At 41.7% G+C, this 17,646-nt stretch overlaps 1 protein-coding gene across 1 annotated transcript; it reads right to left on the bottom strand.

Moving 5' to 3' along the window:
• Positions 1 to 9,658: 9,658 nt before the first annotated feature.
• Positions 9,659 to 11,257, bottom strand: LOC139409705 (beta-1,3-galactosyltransferase 9). Its single transcript, XM_071155106.1, has 3 exons — positions 11,252 to 11,257; positions 10,359 to 11,065; positions 9,659 to 10,043 (listed from the first exon to the last, which is right to left on the bottom strand). Exons 1-3 carry the CDS (start codon positions 11,255 to 11,257, stop codon positions 9,659 to 9,661), a joined length of 1,098 nt encoding a protein of 365 aa, XP_071011207.1.
• Between the last annotated feature and the right edge of the window lie 6,389 nt (positions 11,258 to 17,646).

The following is a 17,646-nucleotide window of genomic DNA, read 5'->3' as shown; positions in this document are numbered from 1 at the left end:
TAAAAGATGTGAGATTTGTTTTCTATGGGTCATTTTATTATAATGTAACAAAGAAATAGTCTGCAACAATCAAGCTGGCTTCCGACTACTGGTTAATTTAAATTAAAAAATCATACCGTGGTTTACCTCAACAACCTGGCAACGTCACATGACTAAACTTTGTAGCGCATAAGCTAGCAAGCTCTACCACGCTAGTTTACTCAAATTGACTCACCAGCTAAGGTAATTTAGTAGTTCTAGCAATGGCAAACCAAATGTTGATCGCTAGGTTTTTGAAAAAAATATATCTGGAGGAAAAGGAGTGTGGACCAGAAAATAATTTTGATCAAGCTACCGATATCTTCAATAATGAGACGTTACAGGTGGCGCCAGGATAGAAACAACCACAATTGCCATTAGAACTGCCAATGCCACGTTGAGTCAGGCATGCTTGCCTACCCCACCGTCTCCTCTCATTCTTGATGCTTCGGGTGGGGGTGAACCTGCAGTAGGTCCACCGACAGAGTTGTCTGCCGTTGATGAACCAGCCTTTCAATCAAAGCTAGCAAAGTTCCCTTCAAGTATGATAAATAGCAAATCACACTGCTTCTCTTCAAGGTGGTATGAACAGTATAGTAAAGCAAACGATGCAATTTATTGTAAGTTTTGTAGGCAATAGGGCAAATGTCGAATTCAGATTTATAAGAGATGGATTTAAAAACTGGAAACTCACAAGAAATGCTGCAAACACGAGAATAGCAAATTACATGATAGTGCCCTTGCTAAATTTGAATCCTCCAATTCGGAAGTCGTGGGACTGTGTTGAACCAAATTCATGGATTTTATAGAAAGAAACCATGCATATGTTAAAGTGGTCATAGATATTGTTCTAATGTGAGCAAAGCAAGATATTCCACTCAGAAGGCATAGAGAAACCGAAGAGGAAATCAACAAAGGTAACTTTTTAGAAATCTTCAATTTCATCTCAAAGTATGACTCAGAAATGCAAAACAGGCTTCATGAGCTACCTCGCAATGCCATGCTTGTGAGCCCCGAAATTCAGAACGGGCTTCTGGAGTGTGCAGCATCATTGCTACTGTGGAGGATAAAAGATGAAGTTCATTCTGCACCTTCCACGTATTTTGCCATACTAGCAGATGAATATAAAGATCAATCTAAACGAGAACTTCTTGCTGTGTGCATCTGCTACATTCATGCTGGAATGATTAAAAGAAAGAGCTGTAGGGAATTTGGAAACGGCTGATTTGCCTGCACAAGGAATTTCTCTGCAGCTGTTCATAGTCCATCTGTAAATAGCCCACCCAATCTACCTACCTCATCCCCATACTGTTGTTATTTTATTTACTTTTCTGCTCTTTTGCACACCAGTATCTCTACTTGCACATCATCATCTGCTCATTTATCACTCCAGTGTTAATCTGCTAAATTGTAATTATTCGCTCCTATGGCCTATTTACTGCCTACCTCCTCAGACCTTTTGCGCACACTGTATATAGACTTTATTTTTTCTACTGTGTCATTGACTTGTTTATTGTGTTACTGGCTTGTGTGTTGTTTATTCCATCTGATGTGATTGGCCTGACTGAAACATGGCTTAAACCTGATGAATTTACTGTGTTAAATGAGGCCTCACCTCCTGGCTACACTAGTGACCATATCCCCCGTGCATCCCGCAAAGGTGGAGGTGTTGCTAACATTTACGATAGCAAATTTCAATTTACAAAAAAAAATGACGTTTTCGTATTTTGAGCTTCTAGTCATGAAATCTATGCACCCTACTCAATCACTTTTTATAGCTACTGTTTACAGGCCTCCTGGGCCATATACAGCGTTCCTCATTGAGTTCCCTGAATTCCTATCGGACCTTGTAGTCATAGCAGATAATATTCTAATCTTTGGTGACTTTAATATTCACATGGAAAAGTCCACAGACCCACTCCAAAAGGCTTTCGGAGCCATCATCGACTCAGTGGGTTTTGTCCAACATGTCTCTGGACCCACTCACTGTCACAGTCATACTCTGGACCTAGTTTTGTCCCATGGAATAAATGTTGTGGATCTTAATGTTTTTCCTCATAATTCTGGACTATCGGACCACCATTTTATTATGTTTGCAATTGCAACAAATAATCTGCTCAGAACATCAAAAGTCGTGCTATAAATTCACAGACAACACAAAGATTCCTTGATGTCCTTCCAGATTCCCTCTGGAAGGACATCAAGGACGCCAGAGGACAAAAATCAGTTAACCACCTAACTGAGGAACTCAATTTAACCTTGCGCAATACCCTAGATGCAGTTGCACCCCTAAAAACTAAAAACATTTCTCATAAGAAACTAGCTCCCTGGTACACAGAAAATACCCGAGCTCTGAAGCAAGCTTCCAGAAAATTGGAACGGAAATGGCGCCACACCAAACTGGAAGTCTTCCGACTAGCTTGGAAAGACAGTACCGTGCAGTACCGAAGAGCCCTTACTGCTGCTCGATCATCCTATTTTTATAACTTAATTGAGGAAAACAAGAACAATCCGAAATTCCTTTTTTGATACTGTCGCAAATCTAACTAAAAAGCAGCATTCCCCAAGAGAGGATGGCTTTCACTTTAGCAGTGATAAATTCATGAACTTCTTTGAGGAAAAGATCATGATTATTAGAAAGCAAATTACGGACTCCTCTTTAAATCTGCGTATTCCTTCAAAGCTCAGTTGTCCTGAGTCTGCACAACTCTGCCAGAACCTAGGATCAAGAGAGATGCTCAAGTGTTTTAGTACTATATCTCTTGACACAACGATGAAAATAATCATGGCCTCTAAACCTTCAAGCTGCATACTGGACCCTATTCCAACTAAACTACTGAAAGAGCTGCTTCCTGTGCTTGGCCCTCCTATGTTGAACATAATAAACGGCTCTCTATCCACAGGATGTGTACCAAACTCACTAAAAGTGGCAGTAATAAAGCCTCTCTTGAAAAAGCCAAACCTTGACCCAGAAAATATAAAAAAACTATCGGCCTATATCGAATCTTCCATTCCTCTCAAAATTTTTAGAAAAGGCTGTTGCGCAGCAACTCACTGCCTTTCTGAAGACAAACAATGTATACGAAATGCTTCAGTCTGGTTTTAGACCCCATCATAGCACTGAGACTGCACTTGTGAAGGTGGTAAATTACCTTTTAATGGCATCAGACCGAGGCTCTGCATCTGTCCTCGTGCTCCTAGATCTTAGTGCTGCTTTTGATACCATCGATCACCACATTCTTTTGGAGAGATTGGAAACCCAAATTGGTCTACACGGACAAGTTCTGGCCTGGTTTAGATCTTATCTGTCGGAAAGACATCAGTTTGTCTCTGTGAATGGTTTGTCCTCTGACAAATCAACTGTACATTTAGGTGTTCCTCAAGGTTCCGTTTTAGGACCACTATTGTTTTCACTATACTTTTTACCTCTTGGGGATGTCATTCGAAAACATAATGTTAACTTTCACTGCTATGCTACATTTCAATGAAACATGGTGAAGCCCCAAAATTGCCCTCGCTAGAAGCATGTGTTTCAGACATAAGGAAGTGGATGGCTGCAAACTTTCTACTTTTAAACTCGGACAAAACAGAGATGCTTGTTCTAGGTCCCAAGAAACAAAGAGATCTTCTGTTGAATCTGACAATTAATCTTAATGGTTGTACAGTCGTCTCAAATAAAACTGTGAAGGACCTCTGCGTTACTCTGGAACCTGATCTCTCTTTTGAAGAACATATCAAGACCATTTCAAGGACAGCTTTTTTCCCATCTACGTAACATTGCAAAAATCAGAAACTTTCTGTCCAAAAATTATGCAGAAAAATTAATCCATGCTTTTGTCACTTCTAGGTTAGACTACTGCAATGCTCTACTTTCCGGCTACCCGGATAAAGCACTAAATAAACTTCACTTAGTGGGAAATACGGCTGCTAGAATCCTGACTAGAACCAAAACATTGGATCATATTACTCCAGTGCTAGCCTCCCTACACTGGCTTCCTGTCAAGGCAAGGGCTGATTTCAAGGTTTTACTGCTAACCTACAAAGCATTACATGGCCTTGCTCCTACCTATCTCTCTGATTTGGTCCTGCCGTACATACCTACACGTATGCTACGGTCACAAGACGCAGGCCTCCTAATTGTCCCTAGAATTTCTAAGCAAACAGCTGGAGGCAGGGCTTTCTCCTGTAGAGCTCCATTTTTATGGAACGGTCTGCCTACCCATGTCAGAGACGCAAACTCGGTCTCAACCTTTAAGTCTTTACTGAAGACTCATCTCTTCAGTGGGTCATATGATTGAGTGTAGTCTGGCCCAGGAGTGGGAAGGTGAACGGAAAGGCTCTGGAGCAACGAACCGCCCTTGCTGTCTCTGCCTGGCCGGTTCCCCTCTTTCCACTGGGATTATCTGCCTCTAACCCTATTACAGGGGCTAAGTCACTGGCTTACTGGGGCTCTCTCATACCGTCCCTGGGAGGGGTGCGTCACCTGAGTGGGTTGAGTCACTGATGTGATCATCCTGTCTGGGTTGGGTTGGCGCCCCCCCTTGGGTTGTGCCGTGGCGGAGATCTTTGTGGGCTATACCCAGCCTTGTCTCAGGATGGTAAGTTGGTGGTTGAAGATATCCCTCTAGTGGTGTGGGGGCTGTGCTTTGGCAAAGTGGGTGGGGTTATATCCTTCCTGTTTGGCCCGGTCCGGGGGTGTCCTCGGATGGGGCCACAGTGTCTCCTGACCCCTCCTGTCTCAGCCTCCAGTATTTATGCTGCAGTAGTTTATGTGTCGGGGGGCTAGGGTCAGTTTGTTATATCTGGAGTACTTGTCCTGTCCTATTCGGTGTCCTGTGTGAATTTAAGTGTGCTCTCTCTAATTCTCCCTTTCTTTCTCTCTCTCGGAGGACCTGAGCCCTAGGACCATGCCTCAGGACTACCTGACATGATGACTCCTTGCTGTCCCCAGTCCACCTGGCCTTGCTGCTGCTCCAGTTTCAACTGTTCTGCCTTATTATTATTGGACCATGCTGGTCATTTATGAACATTTGAACATCTTGGCCATGTTCTGTTATAATCTCCACCCGGCACAGCCAGAAGAGGACTGGCCACCCCACATAGCCTGGTTCCTCTCTAGGTTTCTTCCTAGGTTTTGGCCTTTCTAGGGAGTTTTTCCTAGCCACCGTGCTTCTACACCTGCATTGCTTGCTGTTTGGGGTTTAAGGCTGGGTTTCTGTACAGCACTTTGAGATATCAGCTGATGTACGAAGGGCTATATAAATACATTTGATTTGATTTGATTTGATCTGTAACTCTGTGTTGTTGTCTGTGTCACACTGCTTTGCTTTATCTTGGCCAGGTCGGAGTTGCAAATGAGAACTTGTTCTCAACTAGCCTACCTGGTTAAATAAATGTGAAATAAAAAATAAATAAAAAATAATGTGGGAACTCCTTCAAGACTGTTTTAAAAAAAAGCATTCCAGGTGAAGCTGGTTGAGAGAATGCCAAGAGTGTGCAAAGCTTCATCAATGCAAATGACAGCTACTTTTGGTGGCTACTTTGAAGAATCTAAAATAGCTAATATATTTTGATTTGTTTAACACTTTTTTGGTTACTGCATGATTCCATATGTGTTATTTCATATTTGTGATGTCTTCACTATTATTCTACATCGTAGAAAATATTAAAAATAAAGAAGAAACCTTGAATAAGTCAGTGTGTCTAAATGTTTGACTGGTACTGTATGTAATCGTATACAAATGTAAGCAAAGTGTCACGACTTCCGCCGAAGTTGGCTCCCCTGCCTGTTCGGGCGGTGCTCGGCGGTCGTCGTCACCGTCCTACTAGCCACTACCGATCCCTTTTTCGTTTGTACGTTGGTTTTGTCTTATTAGTTTCACCTGTGTGTATTTTAGTTTAATTAGCGTCCTTATATATAGTAGGTTGTCCCGCCTTTGTTTTGTGCGGGATTGTTTTTGTTACTCTGTTGTATGGTGGTTTTTCGTGTATGTATTCTCCGGACTATTTTTGTCCTGTGTTTTGGGCTGGTTAATTGTATGCGTGTGTTGGCGTGACCGCTTTGTGCGCCGGGGAATAAACTGACACTCAACTGAACCCTGCTCTCTGCGCCTGATTCCACCCACCACTCCTAGTATCTCGTGACGCAAAGTTTGAAATTATTATATTTTAGTCAATGTTCTTTTTTATTTAACTTGTATTTATTCAAGGGAAACCATTGAGACCAGGGACTCATTTACAATGGTACCCTGAGGTACTGACTGAACTTTTTTTTAAATAAACTACAGTTACAGAATTAACACTACATATTCAAACACCATAAATCCAAGCAGTTGCAATTCTCATTAAATTTATTCAACAATTAAAGTTCTAAACTGCGCTAGAGGCACCAGAGAGTCAAGATGTAGGGTGTTTTGTAGGCTATTCCAAAAATGGGGGCAGTAAAACTGAAGATGGATTAACATAGATCAACCATCCCTGTGAACATGTTTGGTGTCTCATATTTTAACATTTTAACCGTGAGGTAGATCAGAGGCTTGTATAGAGCTTTTTATTAAGCAAAACGTGATCTACGAGACTTTTGACACAGGATCCAGTGATAAGTATTAAAACTGTCACCTGTGATAAAGTGAAGTTATATCTGTTTGGGCTTCTTGCAGTCAATTTGCAGTCTACAAATGATTTGTAATTCTTTTCTGGCCCCTTGTCCATCCGCTCAAGATAAAATTTGGCCTGAGATGGATACGTTAATCTGACATATGAATATCTAAATTGAAGATTAAAATTATAATCAACCAAAGCTTAAAACCATATTGTGAGAGTTCAGTGACCAGCCGGAGGTAGACGGCACAACAACACCCTCCTCAGGGGATAGGTACTCACTGCAAAGCCAATTAGTACACAGCTGGGGCCACTAATTGCTTTGTGTCTTCCTCTATATAGGTGTGCCAGGAGAGGAGCTAGAGAAAGATTGGGAGTAGAGATGGGGACCTGTGAGGATGTCGGGTTTTCCTACCTCAGAGAAAGCGTCTGTGACTGGGCACCTTGTCGCTTAATCAAGGCAGGCTTTAGGTAGAGAGAAACGTTCCTCCTGTTACTTATGTGTAGATGATAGTCTAAGACAGGAGTAGCTGTTTGTTGTTTTGCTTTCCCTTTTTGGCCACGGCATTTGGTCAACGGCTTAGATTATGCGTATTTGTTTTGCTACGCTGGTGTTTCAGCGTTGGCTGTTCCCTGTACTGGAGTTATTTTGTTGGGTGAAGGAATACTCGTTTAGTAAACGGAACCACAGCCACAGTAAAAGGAACCACAGCCACTGCCTCTGGTCTGTTCATGTTACGCCTCCCGCCTGTGTTAGGGCGCTTCGGGCAAGCTGATCCATTCACAATATGTGAGCCCTGGGTTGGATTGAAACAACAGCTGATGATGACTTCACAAATGCTATACAGGCCTAAATAGTATCATTGATGATATATAATTTATAAAGTATGGTTACATTCCAAGATCAGCACCTCTCCCCACAGCAACAATATCTGGCTTCTTCTGCAAAACAATCTGTCTTTTTGCAATCAGATCCCTTTAACTGCAACACTTCAATAAATATTGAATCCGCTTCTTACTTACATGATCAAATAAAGTAGAGAATTGTTTCCTGAAATAAAAACAAATGCAATACTGAGACTCATATTCAAACTTATACACACACAGGTACGGACACACTTATATGTATATAGTGTAGGATACAGTATCTATTGCATCTTAGCCGCTCTCACTGCTCATCCATTGTCTCTTAACCAAGGCAGGCTTTAGGTAGAGATAAGCGTTCCTCATTTAATATTTATATATACAGTGCCTTGCGAAAGTATTCGACCCCCTTGAACTTTGCGACCTTTTGCCACATTTCAGGCTTCAAACATAAAGATCTAAAACTGTATTTTTTTGTGAAGAATCAACAACAAGTGGGACACAATCATGAAGTGGAACGACATTTATTGGATATTTCTAACTTTTTTAACAAATCAAAATCTGAAAAATTGGGCGTGCAAAATTATTCAGCCCCCTTAAGTTAATACTTTGTAGCGCCACCTTTTGCTGCGATTACAGCTGTAAGTAGCTTGGGGTATGTCTCTATCAGTTTTGCATATCGAGAGATATGTTCTCATTCCTCCTTGCAAAACAGCTCGAGCTCAGTGAGGTTGGATGGAGAGCATTTGTGAACAGCAGTTTTCAGTTCTTTCCATAGATTCTCGATTGGATTCAGGTCTGGACTTTGACTTGGCCATTCTAACACCTGGATATGTTTATTTTTGAACCATTCCATTGTAGATTTTGCTTTATGTTTTGGATCATTGTCTTGTTGGAAGACAAATCTCCGTCCCAGTCTCAGGTCTTTTGCAGACTCCATAAGGTTTTCTTCCAGAATGGTCCTGTATTTGGCTCCATCCATCTTCCCATCCATTTTAACCATCTTCCCTGTCCCTGCTGAAGAAAAGCAGGCCCAAACCATGATGCTGCCACCACCATGTTTGACAGTGGGGATGGTGTGTTCAGGGTGATGAGCTGTGTTGCTTTTACGCCAAACATAACGTTTTGCATTGTTGGTTTCATCTGACCAGAGCACCTTCTTCCACATGTTTGGTGTGTCTCCCAGGTGGCTTGTGGCAAACTTTAAACAACACTTTTTATGGATATCTTTAAGAAATGGCTTTCTTCTTGCCACTCTTCCATAAAGGCCAGATTTGTGCAAAATATGACTGATTGTTGTCCTATGGACAGAGTCTCCCACCTCAGCTGTAGATCTCTGCAGTTCATCCAGAGTGATCATGGGCCTCTTGGCTGCATCTCTGATCAGTCTTCTCCTTGTATGAGCTGAAAGTTTAGAGGGACGGCCAGGTCTTGGTAGATTTGCAGTGGTCTGATACTCCTTCCATTTCAATATTATCGCTTGCACAGTGCTCCTTGGGATGTTTAAAGCTTGGGAAATCTTTTTGTATCCAAATCCGGCTTTAAACTTCTTCACAACAGTATCTCGGACCTGCCTGGTGTGTTCCTTGTTCTTCATGATGCTCTCTGCGCTTTTAACGGACCTCTGAGACTATCACAGTGCAGGTGCATTTATACGGAGACTTGATTACACACAGGTGGATTGTATTTATCATCATTAGTCATTTAGGTCAACATTGGATCATTCAGAGATCCTCACTGAACTTATGGAGAGAGTTTGCTGCACTGAAAGTAAAGGGGCTGAATAATTTTGCACGCCCAATTTTTCAGTTTTTGATTTGTTAAAAAAGTTTGAAATATCCAATAAATGTCGTTCCACTTCATGATTGTGTCCCACTTGTTGTTGATTCTTCACAAAAAAATACAGTTTTATATCTTTATGTTTGAAGCCTGAAATGTGGCAAAAGGTCGCAAAGTTCAAGGGGGCCGAATACTTTCGCAAGGCACTGTACTTATCCCATTCCTTTACTAGATTGTGTGTATTAAGTTTTGTTGTGGAATTAGTTAGATATTCGGTTTAGTTGTGGAATTGTTAGATATTACCCGTTAGATACTGCTGCACTGTCAGATCTAGAAGCATAAGCATTTCACTACACTCATAATAACATCTGATAATCATGTGTATGTGGATTTGGATTCAGTCTTCCTGTCCCTTTGAGTTGAAGAAGGACAGTTTGTCCAGGTAAGTGAGAGCCTTGCAAGCCACCAGGCCATAGTAGGTCTCTAGAAGGGAACATCCTCCATCCTCCTGGCCCAGATCTGCCCACACTGTCCCAAGCTCCTCACTCCCCATCCCTGGGGTGTTGAACAGGTAGCGATAACAGCAGTCATTATAATGAATGTGTTTCTCCCCGGAGAAGCGTGCACTGTGGGTGGGTACCACCCCGGCCTTCCAGGCACACAGGCCCACAAACACATCAGCGGGAAGGGCGGCACGCACCCCAGCTGACGCCACATACACCTTCCTGACCACATCCTGGGAGAGGACAGAGGCAGTTCTGGCACAGTAGTCTGGGAGATACCTGTTAGGGCACAGTAAAATGTACACTGTCAGTATACCTTGGGTCCTACCTGGGTGCATATTAAGGAGCAAACAGGATACATTGGAGTTATTCAGCCTTTTGAAGGACAATGGAAGCTGATTATTATTTATTTCTAAACTAAAACTAAACGTTTTAAATTCAGTACAATTAACACATTGTTTCTTAATAATATAAAGTATTGTCCTACTGTTTCCATGTGTAGTTTCCTACTGTTTCCATAAGTATGTTCCTACGGTTTACAATGCCCTCCAAGAGTGGATGAATAACTCTCCTATGTATATCCAGGTAAAATACCTGTCTGGATAGAGGGCTGGAGATAAGTAGCTGGGACTGGAGGGGTCTCGGTCGGGGGTGTCTTTGTGCATCACCCTCCCCAAGTAGAGGTCCTCAGGGTGCCTTCTTAGCCCCAGTAGGTAACCCCCTAATGCAGGGAGGTTGACAAACACAGAGTCCTCTGTGATCAGGACGAACCTGGCTACTGGGCAGAAAGCCACCACCCACCGTAACGCCAACACCTCCCTCTCGGCCTGACCATGAGGAGAGTCATTCACGTATCCTTGGACCATGTCGCCATGGCGACCGGACTCAGTCATAACAGTCTCCTGGGTGGCGGTGGAGGGAGACAATCCCAGGAAGAAGAGTGTTCTCACGGCGAAACTCTGGACCCTTGTTTGGTTGGCCCAAGTGGCCCTTACCGCGTTCCTCTGGGTGTGATTGCTTGGGGAACTGAAGACGATGGTGAGGAGGAAGAGGTCACTGTTTAGGCAGGCATTTGGATTTGTAATGGGGTAATACTGGGACTCATTTCCCCTGGTCCCACTCAGGTCTAGTTTACGGGCCCTCTCCCTCACGTCCAGGACTGTTCCATCTGTGTATACCCCTGGGGTTGGCTGGAGAATGTACTCCTCTACAAAGTCAGCCCCAAACAACAGGGCATGGAACAGAAGCACATTGAAGAGCAGGAAACACCACTGGTGGGTACGCAACCTGCACAGAGAGAACTGCAGAGAGAGAGAGATTCAAACTTACTGATGTAACACATCAACACACAAAACAACCCTGATCACAATGCTCAGCTGTTCCTAATCTTCATTTAGAAAATCCACAGACATGGTTGGGAGTTTCCAGTTAGAAATAAAAAAGGTAAGTTTCATGCTAATGTCTTTGAGGGAACTAAATATGCTTACCTGCATGGTGTCTGCTCATAAGGAACTGCTCCTCTGAAACAGAAAAACCCTGAGTAACTTGGTCACTGAATAGACTAGTATGAATCTAGTTTGTAGAGGTATTTCCACCACCTGGTAACTCTACCACCGGGTAACAGTAACACTACACTCTTCCACAGGGTCAGATGGCTGGCTATTCACAAGGAAAGTATCCTCCATCATACATATAGTAATGGCCTGCAGAGAGACTGGATTAATGCACTGTATGAGAAACAACAACCCAGGTAAACAAACCAAGTAAACCAATTGTTTACTGTCCTTTAACCCTTTACACTTGTGGTAATTGGCCTATATGGATAGGGCTAAATTGAAATGTTTCTTACAGAAGAAATATGAAAAGCATATGCATAGCCATGGTGGTAATTGAAAGGGAACAGTTTGGAGATTTTGGGGTGAGCTCACCTGACACAAGACTGAATCCAACATTACACTGTTGATTTTATGTGCATTTTACATTTACTGTACTTTTTGCCACATTTGCCACAATATTTTAAAATACTCTGGATACATTCAGTAACATGATAAGAATATTCCTTGAAAATGTAGTCTGGATACATTCAGTAACATGATAAGTATATTCTTGAAAATGTGGGGTAGGTGCAACATAAGACAGGGTTTGAAGAGAGGACTGACTGGTGTTTCCTAGAGGCTACACACCTCTCCAAAGTGTGCACACACTTTTATGACTCAAAGAAGTCTTCAAATACAAGTTGCTTTTTGAGCTGTCTTAGCTGTGTCATTGAGGAACTCGCACAAGCACACTTGTAGTTGTTTTGTTTAGAACACGAACCTGTATCTCCGCAATCACACAATTACTGTTATTCTTTGCACAATCTCAAAACGGTCCATTATAAATCGCAATCTGGGTCAAGTGGGCATCATTTGAAAGCTTGTTCTATTGCCAACATGACCAGCTAAGTTATAAAATATGATATTACAAGGTTAGGCTTTCACAATGCAAATTTTCTTCACAATAGACAAACAGGCTCATTCTGTTCAGAATAACACTGGGTATGATACCAAGTCATCTTGTAGCTGTACATAAAACATAGGTATAATAAATGTTGAAAATGTATATGACATAATATGGAAATGTGAAGTGCACTTTTGGTCTCAAGGGTGTTTGGCTTGCTTATATGACATCAAAGAGGTATTTATTATAATCCTCAATGTCTCATCTTTCAAAATACATAGAGTCTTCTTAATTTACAGCATTTCCCTCACTCAGACAACAACCTTTTTGCAAAAGTTGCCCAATTAGCAGGAGGGTTGGGACTAACTTCTTGTCACTCAAGGTGCTCAAGTTCATTACAGCTATTAGTCAAAACCCCATTACAGCACTGTGAATCGCTGCGCCAGAGCTCTGACATCATGTATACTGTAGCATGTTACTGTAGAGCTACTGTATTCCAATTTAGCCATTTATCAGTGCCCAAATCTGCCATTTTAAATGGTATACGGGTATGAGTGTAAAGGGTCCCATTTAGGCCAGGTTTCAATCAGATCAGAGTTAACTCGCAATAACCGGCAAACCCATAGCATATCATTGCTTTTGATAAGGAGATGTCAGATGTGTAACTGCGTTGTCACTGTCAAATCGGTGACCCGTAAACTTGCCCACATGAAGAAATACTACAGTTTACTATAGTATACTGTAGAATACTATACTACACACTGTAGTATCCCTCTGTCATGCCCTGGCCTTAGTATTCTGTGTTTTCTTTATTATTTTGGTTAGGCCAGGGTGTGACATGGGTGATTATGTGTTTGTCTTGTCTAGGGGTTTTGTAGATTGATGGGGTTGTGTTCAGTGTAGTATTCTAGGTAAGTCTATGGTTGCCTAGAGTGGTTCTCAATCAGAGGCAGGTGTTTATCGTTGTCTCTGATTGGGAACCATATTTAGGCAGCTATATTCTTTGGGTATTTCGTTGGTGATTGTTTTATGTCTCTGTGTTTTGCACCAGTTAGGACTGTTTCGTTTTGTTATTTTTTTTATTTTTTCCACGGTTTCTTAGTTTTGTATATGTATATTGTTCACGTTATCATCTTTATTAAATATCTTCAACCATAACCACGCTGCATTTTGGTCCTCCTCTCCTTCACAGGAAGAAAACCGTTACAGAATCACCCACCACAACAGGACCAAGCGGCGTGGTGACAGGCAGCGGCAGCAGGAGCTGCGCAAAGAGGAATGGACATGGGAGGACGAATTGGACGGTAAAGGACCCTGGGCACAGCCAGGAGAATATTGCCGCCCCAAGGAAGAGCTGGAGGCGGCGAAGGCGGAGAGGTGCTGGTATGAGGAGGCAGCACGGCGGCGCGGATGGAAGCCCGAGAGTCAGCCCCAAAAATTTATTGGGGGGGCACAGGAAGAGTGTGGCAGAGTAAGGAGTCAGACCTGAGCCAACTCCCCCTGTTTATCATAAGGAGGAAACTTGACCAGAGCCGGAGTTGGAGGTGAGCGAAGCAGAGACCGTGAAGGAGTTAAATGGGGAAATTGGAGGAGAGAGTTATGAGGGAGTTGCTGTGTTGGTGCATGAGGCACGGCATTTGCCTTGAAAACCATCCTCAAATGGCACCCTCCCCACCGAATCCACTGCCGGTACAACGCCAGAATGCAGCCAGCAACCCAGTCCCAAACCAAAAATTCATAAGCCCCACGATGCATCAGCATTCTGCAACATCTTGAGACCACTGGCTCCCTGTTGACAACACCACATCCTGAAAACCAGTTCACCGACACGCACAACCCTCCAGGATGCCCCAACTGCAGACCAAAGACATTCTCAGAGCAAAATGCTCCTTAATCAAAACACTGAGACCATAAAAAATGCAAATTACCTGAAAAGTTTCTCGGCTCATTCTAAAAGTCAAAGTCGTTGTACCGAGGCATGACTTCCTCCACAGAACCCTTCAGTCTTCCAATCGGCTGTTCACTTTTTCTTGTCAATACACACACTAAAATCAGTACCAGGTTCTAAAAAGTCATAGATTATTACATTTTAGGTGGTCTATCGATCGTTTTACCAGAAAGAGTAGCTAAAACTAATGGAAGGGAATGGAATGTTCGTGTTGAAAAAAATTCAACAAACTCTGTTGAAAACAAACGGGGAGCGTTCGTAATGGAAGTCTGGATGAACACACCTCTGGAACAATACAGAGAAGATGTATAATGTCCACTAGCTGACCACAACCACACAACAGCTGAATCACACAACTACTGACCGGGTTACCAAATGTAATCCATTAGTTACTAGTTACCAAAATTGCAATTAGTAACGGAATCTGGTTACATTCAGTTACTTTTAGATTACTTTCCCCTTAAGATAAATTAGAAGAAGACAAAGATGTATGTTACCAATTGAACAACATCTATTGCAGGATAAATAAATGTTAAAGTTTACATAGCTGGCCATATATGGATGTAAAATGTTGCTTTATGGGTTGGTTATGTAGGCTTCTTCTAACCCATCACTTTCTACTACATATCTTTACGTTAAAAACCCAAGTCTATCAGAATTCCAGTCATTTCAAATAATGTTATGCCCCTTGATTTTCAAGACTAGGACTTGGAAATATGGAAGTGTAGATTAGCCAAATTGTTTTACCTGAGCATAACCACAAAACAAATTACTTATAAGCCAGCCCTACTCTGTTGTTTATGATTTTGTTGTCATATGGAGGACTGATTTGGCTCATTGATTCAAGTTGAAAAATAAATGCTGCGCTCTTGCATGCTTTGAGCACTACTGAAAAGTGCTATTTTCATGTGAAAAATGAATGCCATATGCTTAATTTGCTATAGACCTATTGTTTACCTTTTTGTTGATGACACTTTGATATCTTGATAATATGCAGCTGTTTAAAAGGAAAATCCTTTAATGAAACAATAACAAAATCTTTGCCCAGCCTCTGAAATGTAACCACTCAGATTATTAGACAGAGCTATGGATAAAAGGACCGACCTTCCATTATATCAGAATTATTGTTTTAACCATGTTATGAGGCTATACAGTGTTTGTTTACATTTACAATGTTTACAAACATTGGAGAAAAACAATATTTTGGAGGCATCATGAGCCATTTCTAAGTCATATTCTTCAAGAATTGATACATACAGTACCAGTCAAACATTTGGACACACCTAAACATTCCAAGGTTTTTCTTTATTTTTACTATTTTCTATACTGCATAATAATAGCAAGACAATCAAAACTATGAAAGTTCTGACAGACGAGTGTGTCTTGGTGGTGGCAAGGACACACCCAAGAAACACCCACATTAAACCACACCCCCAAGCCAACTCACATTTGGCTTCTGTCATGGCCGCCAGAATGTATATTTCTTTTTTTCCCCATTTTATTTATAAACACAAACAAAAAAAACAACACAACACAACCACCACACCAGATACACACCACCAGCATTTATTGATGAGCAAGCCAAAATACTAGCCCAAAGCAGCGGGTGCAGTTCCTGTTTGGATGTTAAATGACGAGACACAAATACGGTCCAAATACTTAAAAGACACACCCTGTCCCCTCAGCCCTCAAATTAAGTGGACACTTCTGATGACGTTTCATGACGTTTGACGAGTATACACTTGCAGGGCAAGGGCAAGGGATGACCCTTAACGTCCTTGTGTAATTGTAATGTGATATTGTACCCCCTAGCTCGATTGTCCATTGTTTGTAATCTATGTATTCTTGTGTTCCCTATGTGCATTATGTATTGATTTGTTGTTAACAAAAACAAAAAAAAGGGATGTGAGGAAGGGTTGATTTTTAAAGGAACCACGATTGGCTGGAAATTCATCACTCGTTAATCCCGCGATGATTGTTTTCAGCCACGGGTGGATTGTGGGTGCTTTATTTGCGCCTCATTCAATTATCAGTGCATGTCTACTTATATTAAATATATAATTATGAATATATTAATATACACCTACTGTATGATAGATAGTAAATTAATTAGCTAACTAATGTTAGCCTGCCTAGCTGGGACTTCTGAAGGAAAATGTTTTATTACTACAATTTCCAAAACAAAAACTGTACATCACTAAGAAAAGTCCACAAAAACGTAAAGACAACATCAATGGAGTAGTCAACATACAAGTGTAAGTAAAAACAAATGCAAATAAGTTATACATTTTTCTACTACGTAAAAAGTAAATATCGTAGCGAACTGAATTATGGGGGAGTTTCAGGCCCTTGAGTGAACATAATTGTACACTCGCAAAGCTGACTATAAATGATGGCTTAAGGGCTTACGTTGCAAACTTCCCTTGCTTGGCTAATCATTTGGACCACCCGCCAAAATGGTGACGGGGATTCCCCCAAGGGCATAAGGTGAGGGAAAGTGGACGAGGGTGTGTCTTTTAAGTGTTTGGACGCAAGCAGAGAGTCATTGATGCTTGTTGAGCAAATTGCAATGCATCCGGGTATATCAAGCATGCTTGCAAAAACACTGATGCAGCAATTAACATTTCCCAACAGATGGCAGCAACGTCCCATCTTACACCCATAACATCTTGACAGGAGCTGTCAATTCACTAACAAAACAAACCTAATAATAATATCGAACATGAACAGTTTAGTTTTTTTTCCAGGTATAAAAGAAACAACACATTTTGATAGTCTCCTCACTTTTCCCATTAAAAAAAAAAAAAGTTATTTCAGAAAATATTGTTGCGTTACAGCCTTATTCTAAAATTGAATTAAAAAATCATCCTTCACAATATACACACAATACCCCATAATGACAAAGCAAAAACAGGTTTTTGGACATTTTTGTAAATATATTATATAACAATTTTTTTAAAACAGATTTCTTATTTACTTAAGTATTCAGACCCTTTGTTCTGAGACAAAATTGAGCTCGGGTTCATCCTGTTTCCATTGATCTTCCTTGAGATGTTTGTAGAACTTGGTTGGAGTCCACCTGTGGTAAATTCAATTGATTGGACATGATTTTTATACTGAGGAGTGGTTTCCGTCTGGCCACACTACCATCGAAGCCTGATTGCTGCAGAGATGGTTGTCCTTCTGGAAGGTTCTCCCATCTCCAGAGGAACTCTGGAGCTCTGTCAGAGCGACCATCGGGTTCTTGGTCACCTCCCTGACCAAGGCCCTTCTCCCCCAATTGCTCAGTTTGGCCGGGCGGCCAGCTCTAGGAAGTCTTGGTGGTTCCAAACTTCTTCAATTTAAAATTGGAGGCCACTGCGTTCTTGGGGAACTTAAATGCTGCAGACATTTTTTGGGACCCTTCCCCAGATCTGTGCCTCAACACAATCTTGTTTATGAGCTTTAGACAATTCCTTCGACCACATGGCTTGGTTTTTGCTCGGTCAACTGTGG

This window comes from Oncorhynchus clarkii, chromosome 5, assembly GCF_045791955.1.
Source record: "Oncorhynchus clarkii lewisi isolate Uvic-CL-2024 chromosome 5, UVic_Ocla_1.0, whole genome shotgun sequence".
Classification (NCBI taxonomy): domain Eukaryota; kingdom Metazoa; phylum Chordata; class Actinopteri; order Salmoniformes; family Salmonidae; genus Oncorhynchus; species Oncorhynchus clarkii.
This window is presented reverse-complemented; position numbering and strand designations above follow the sequence as displayed.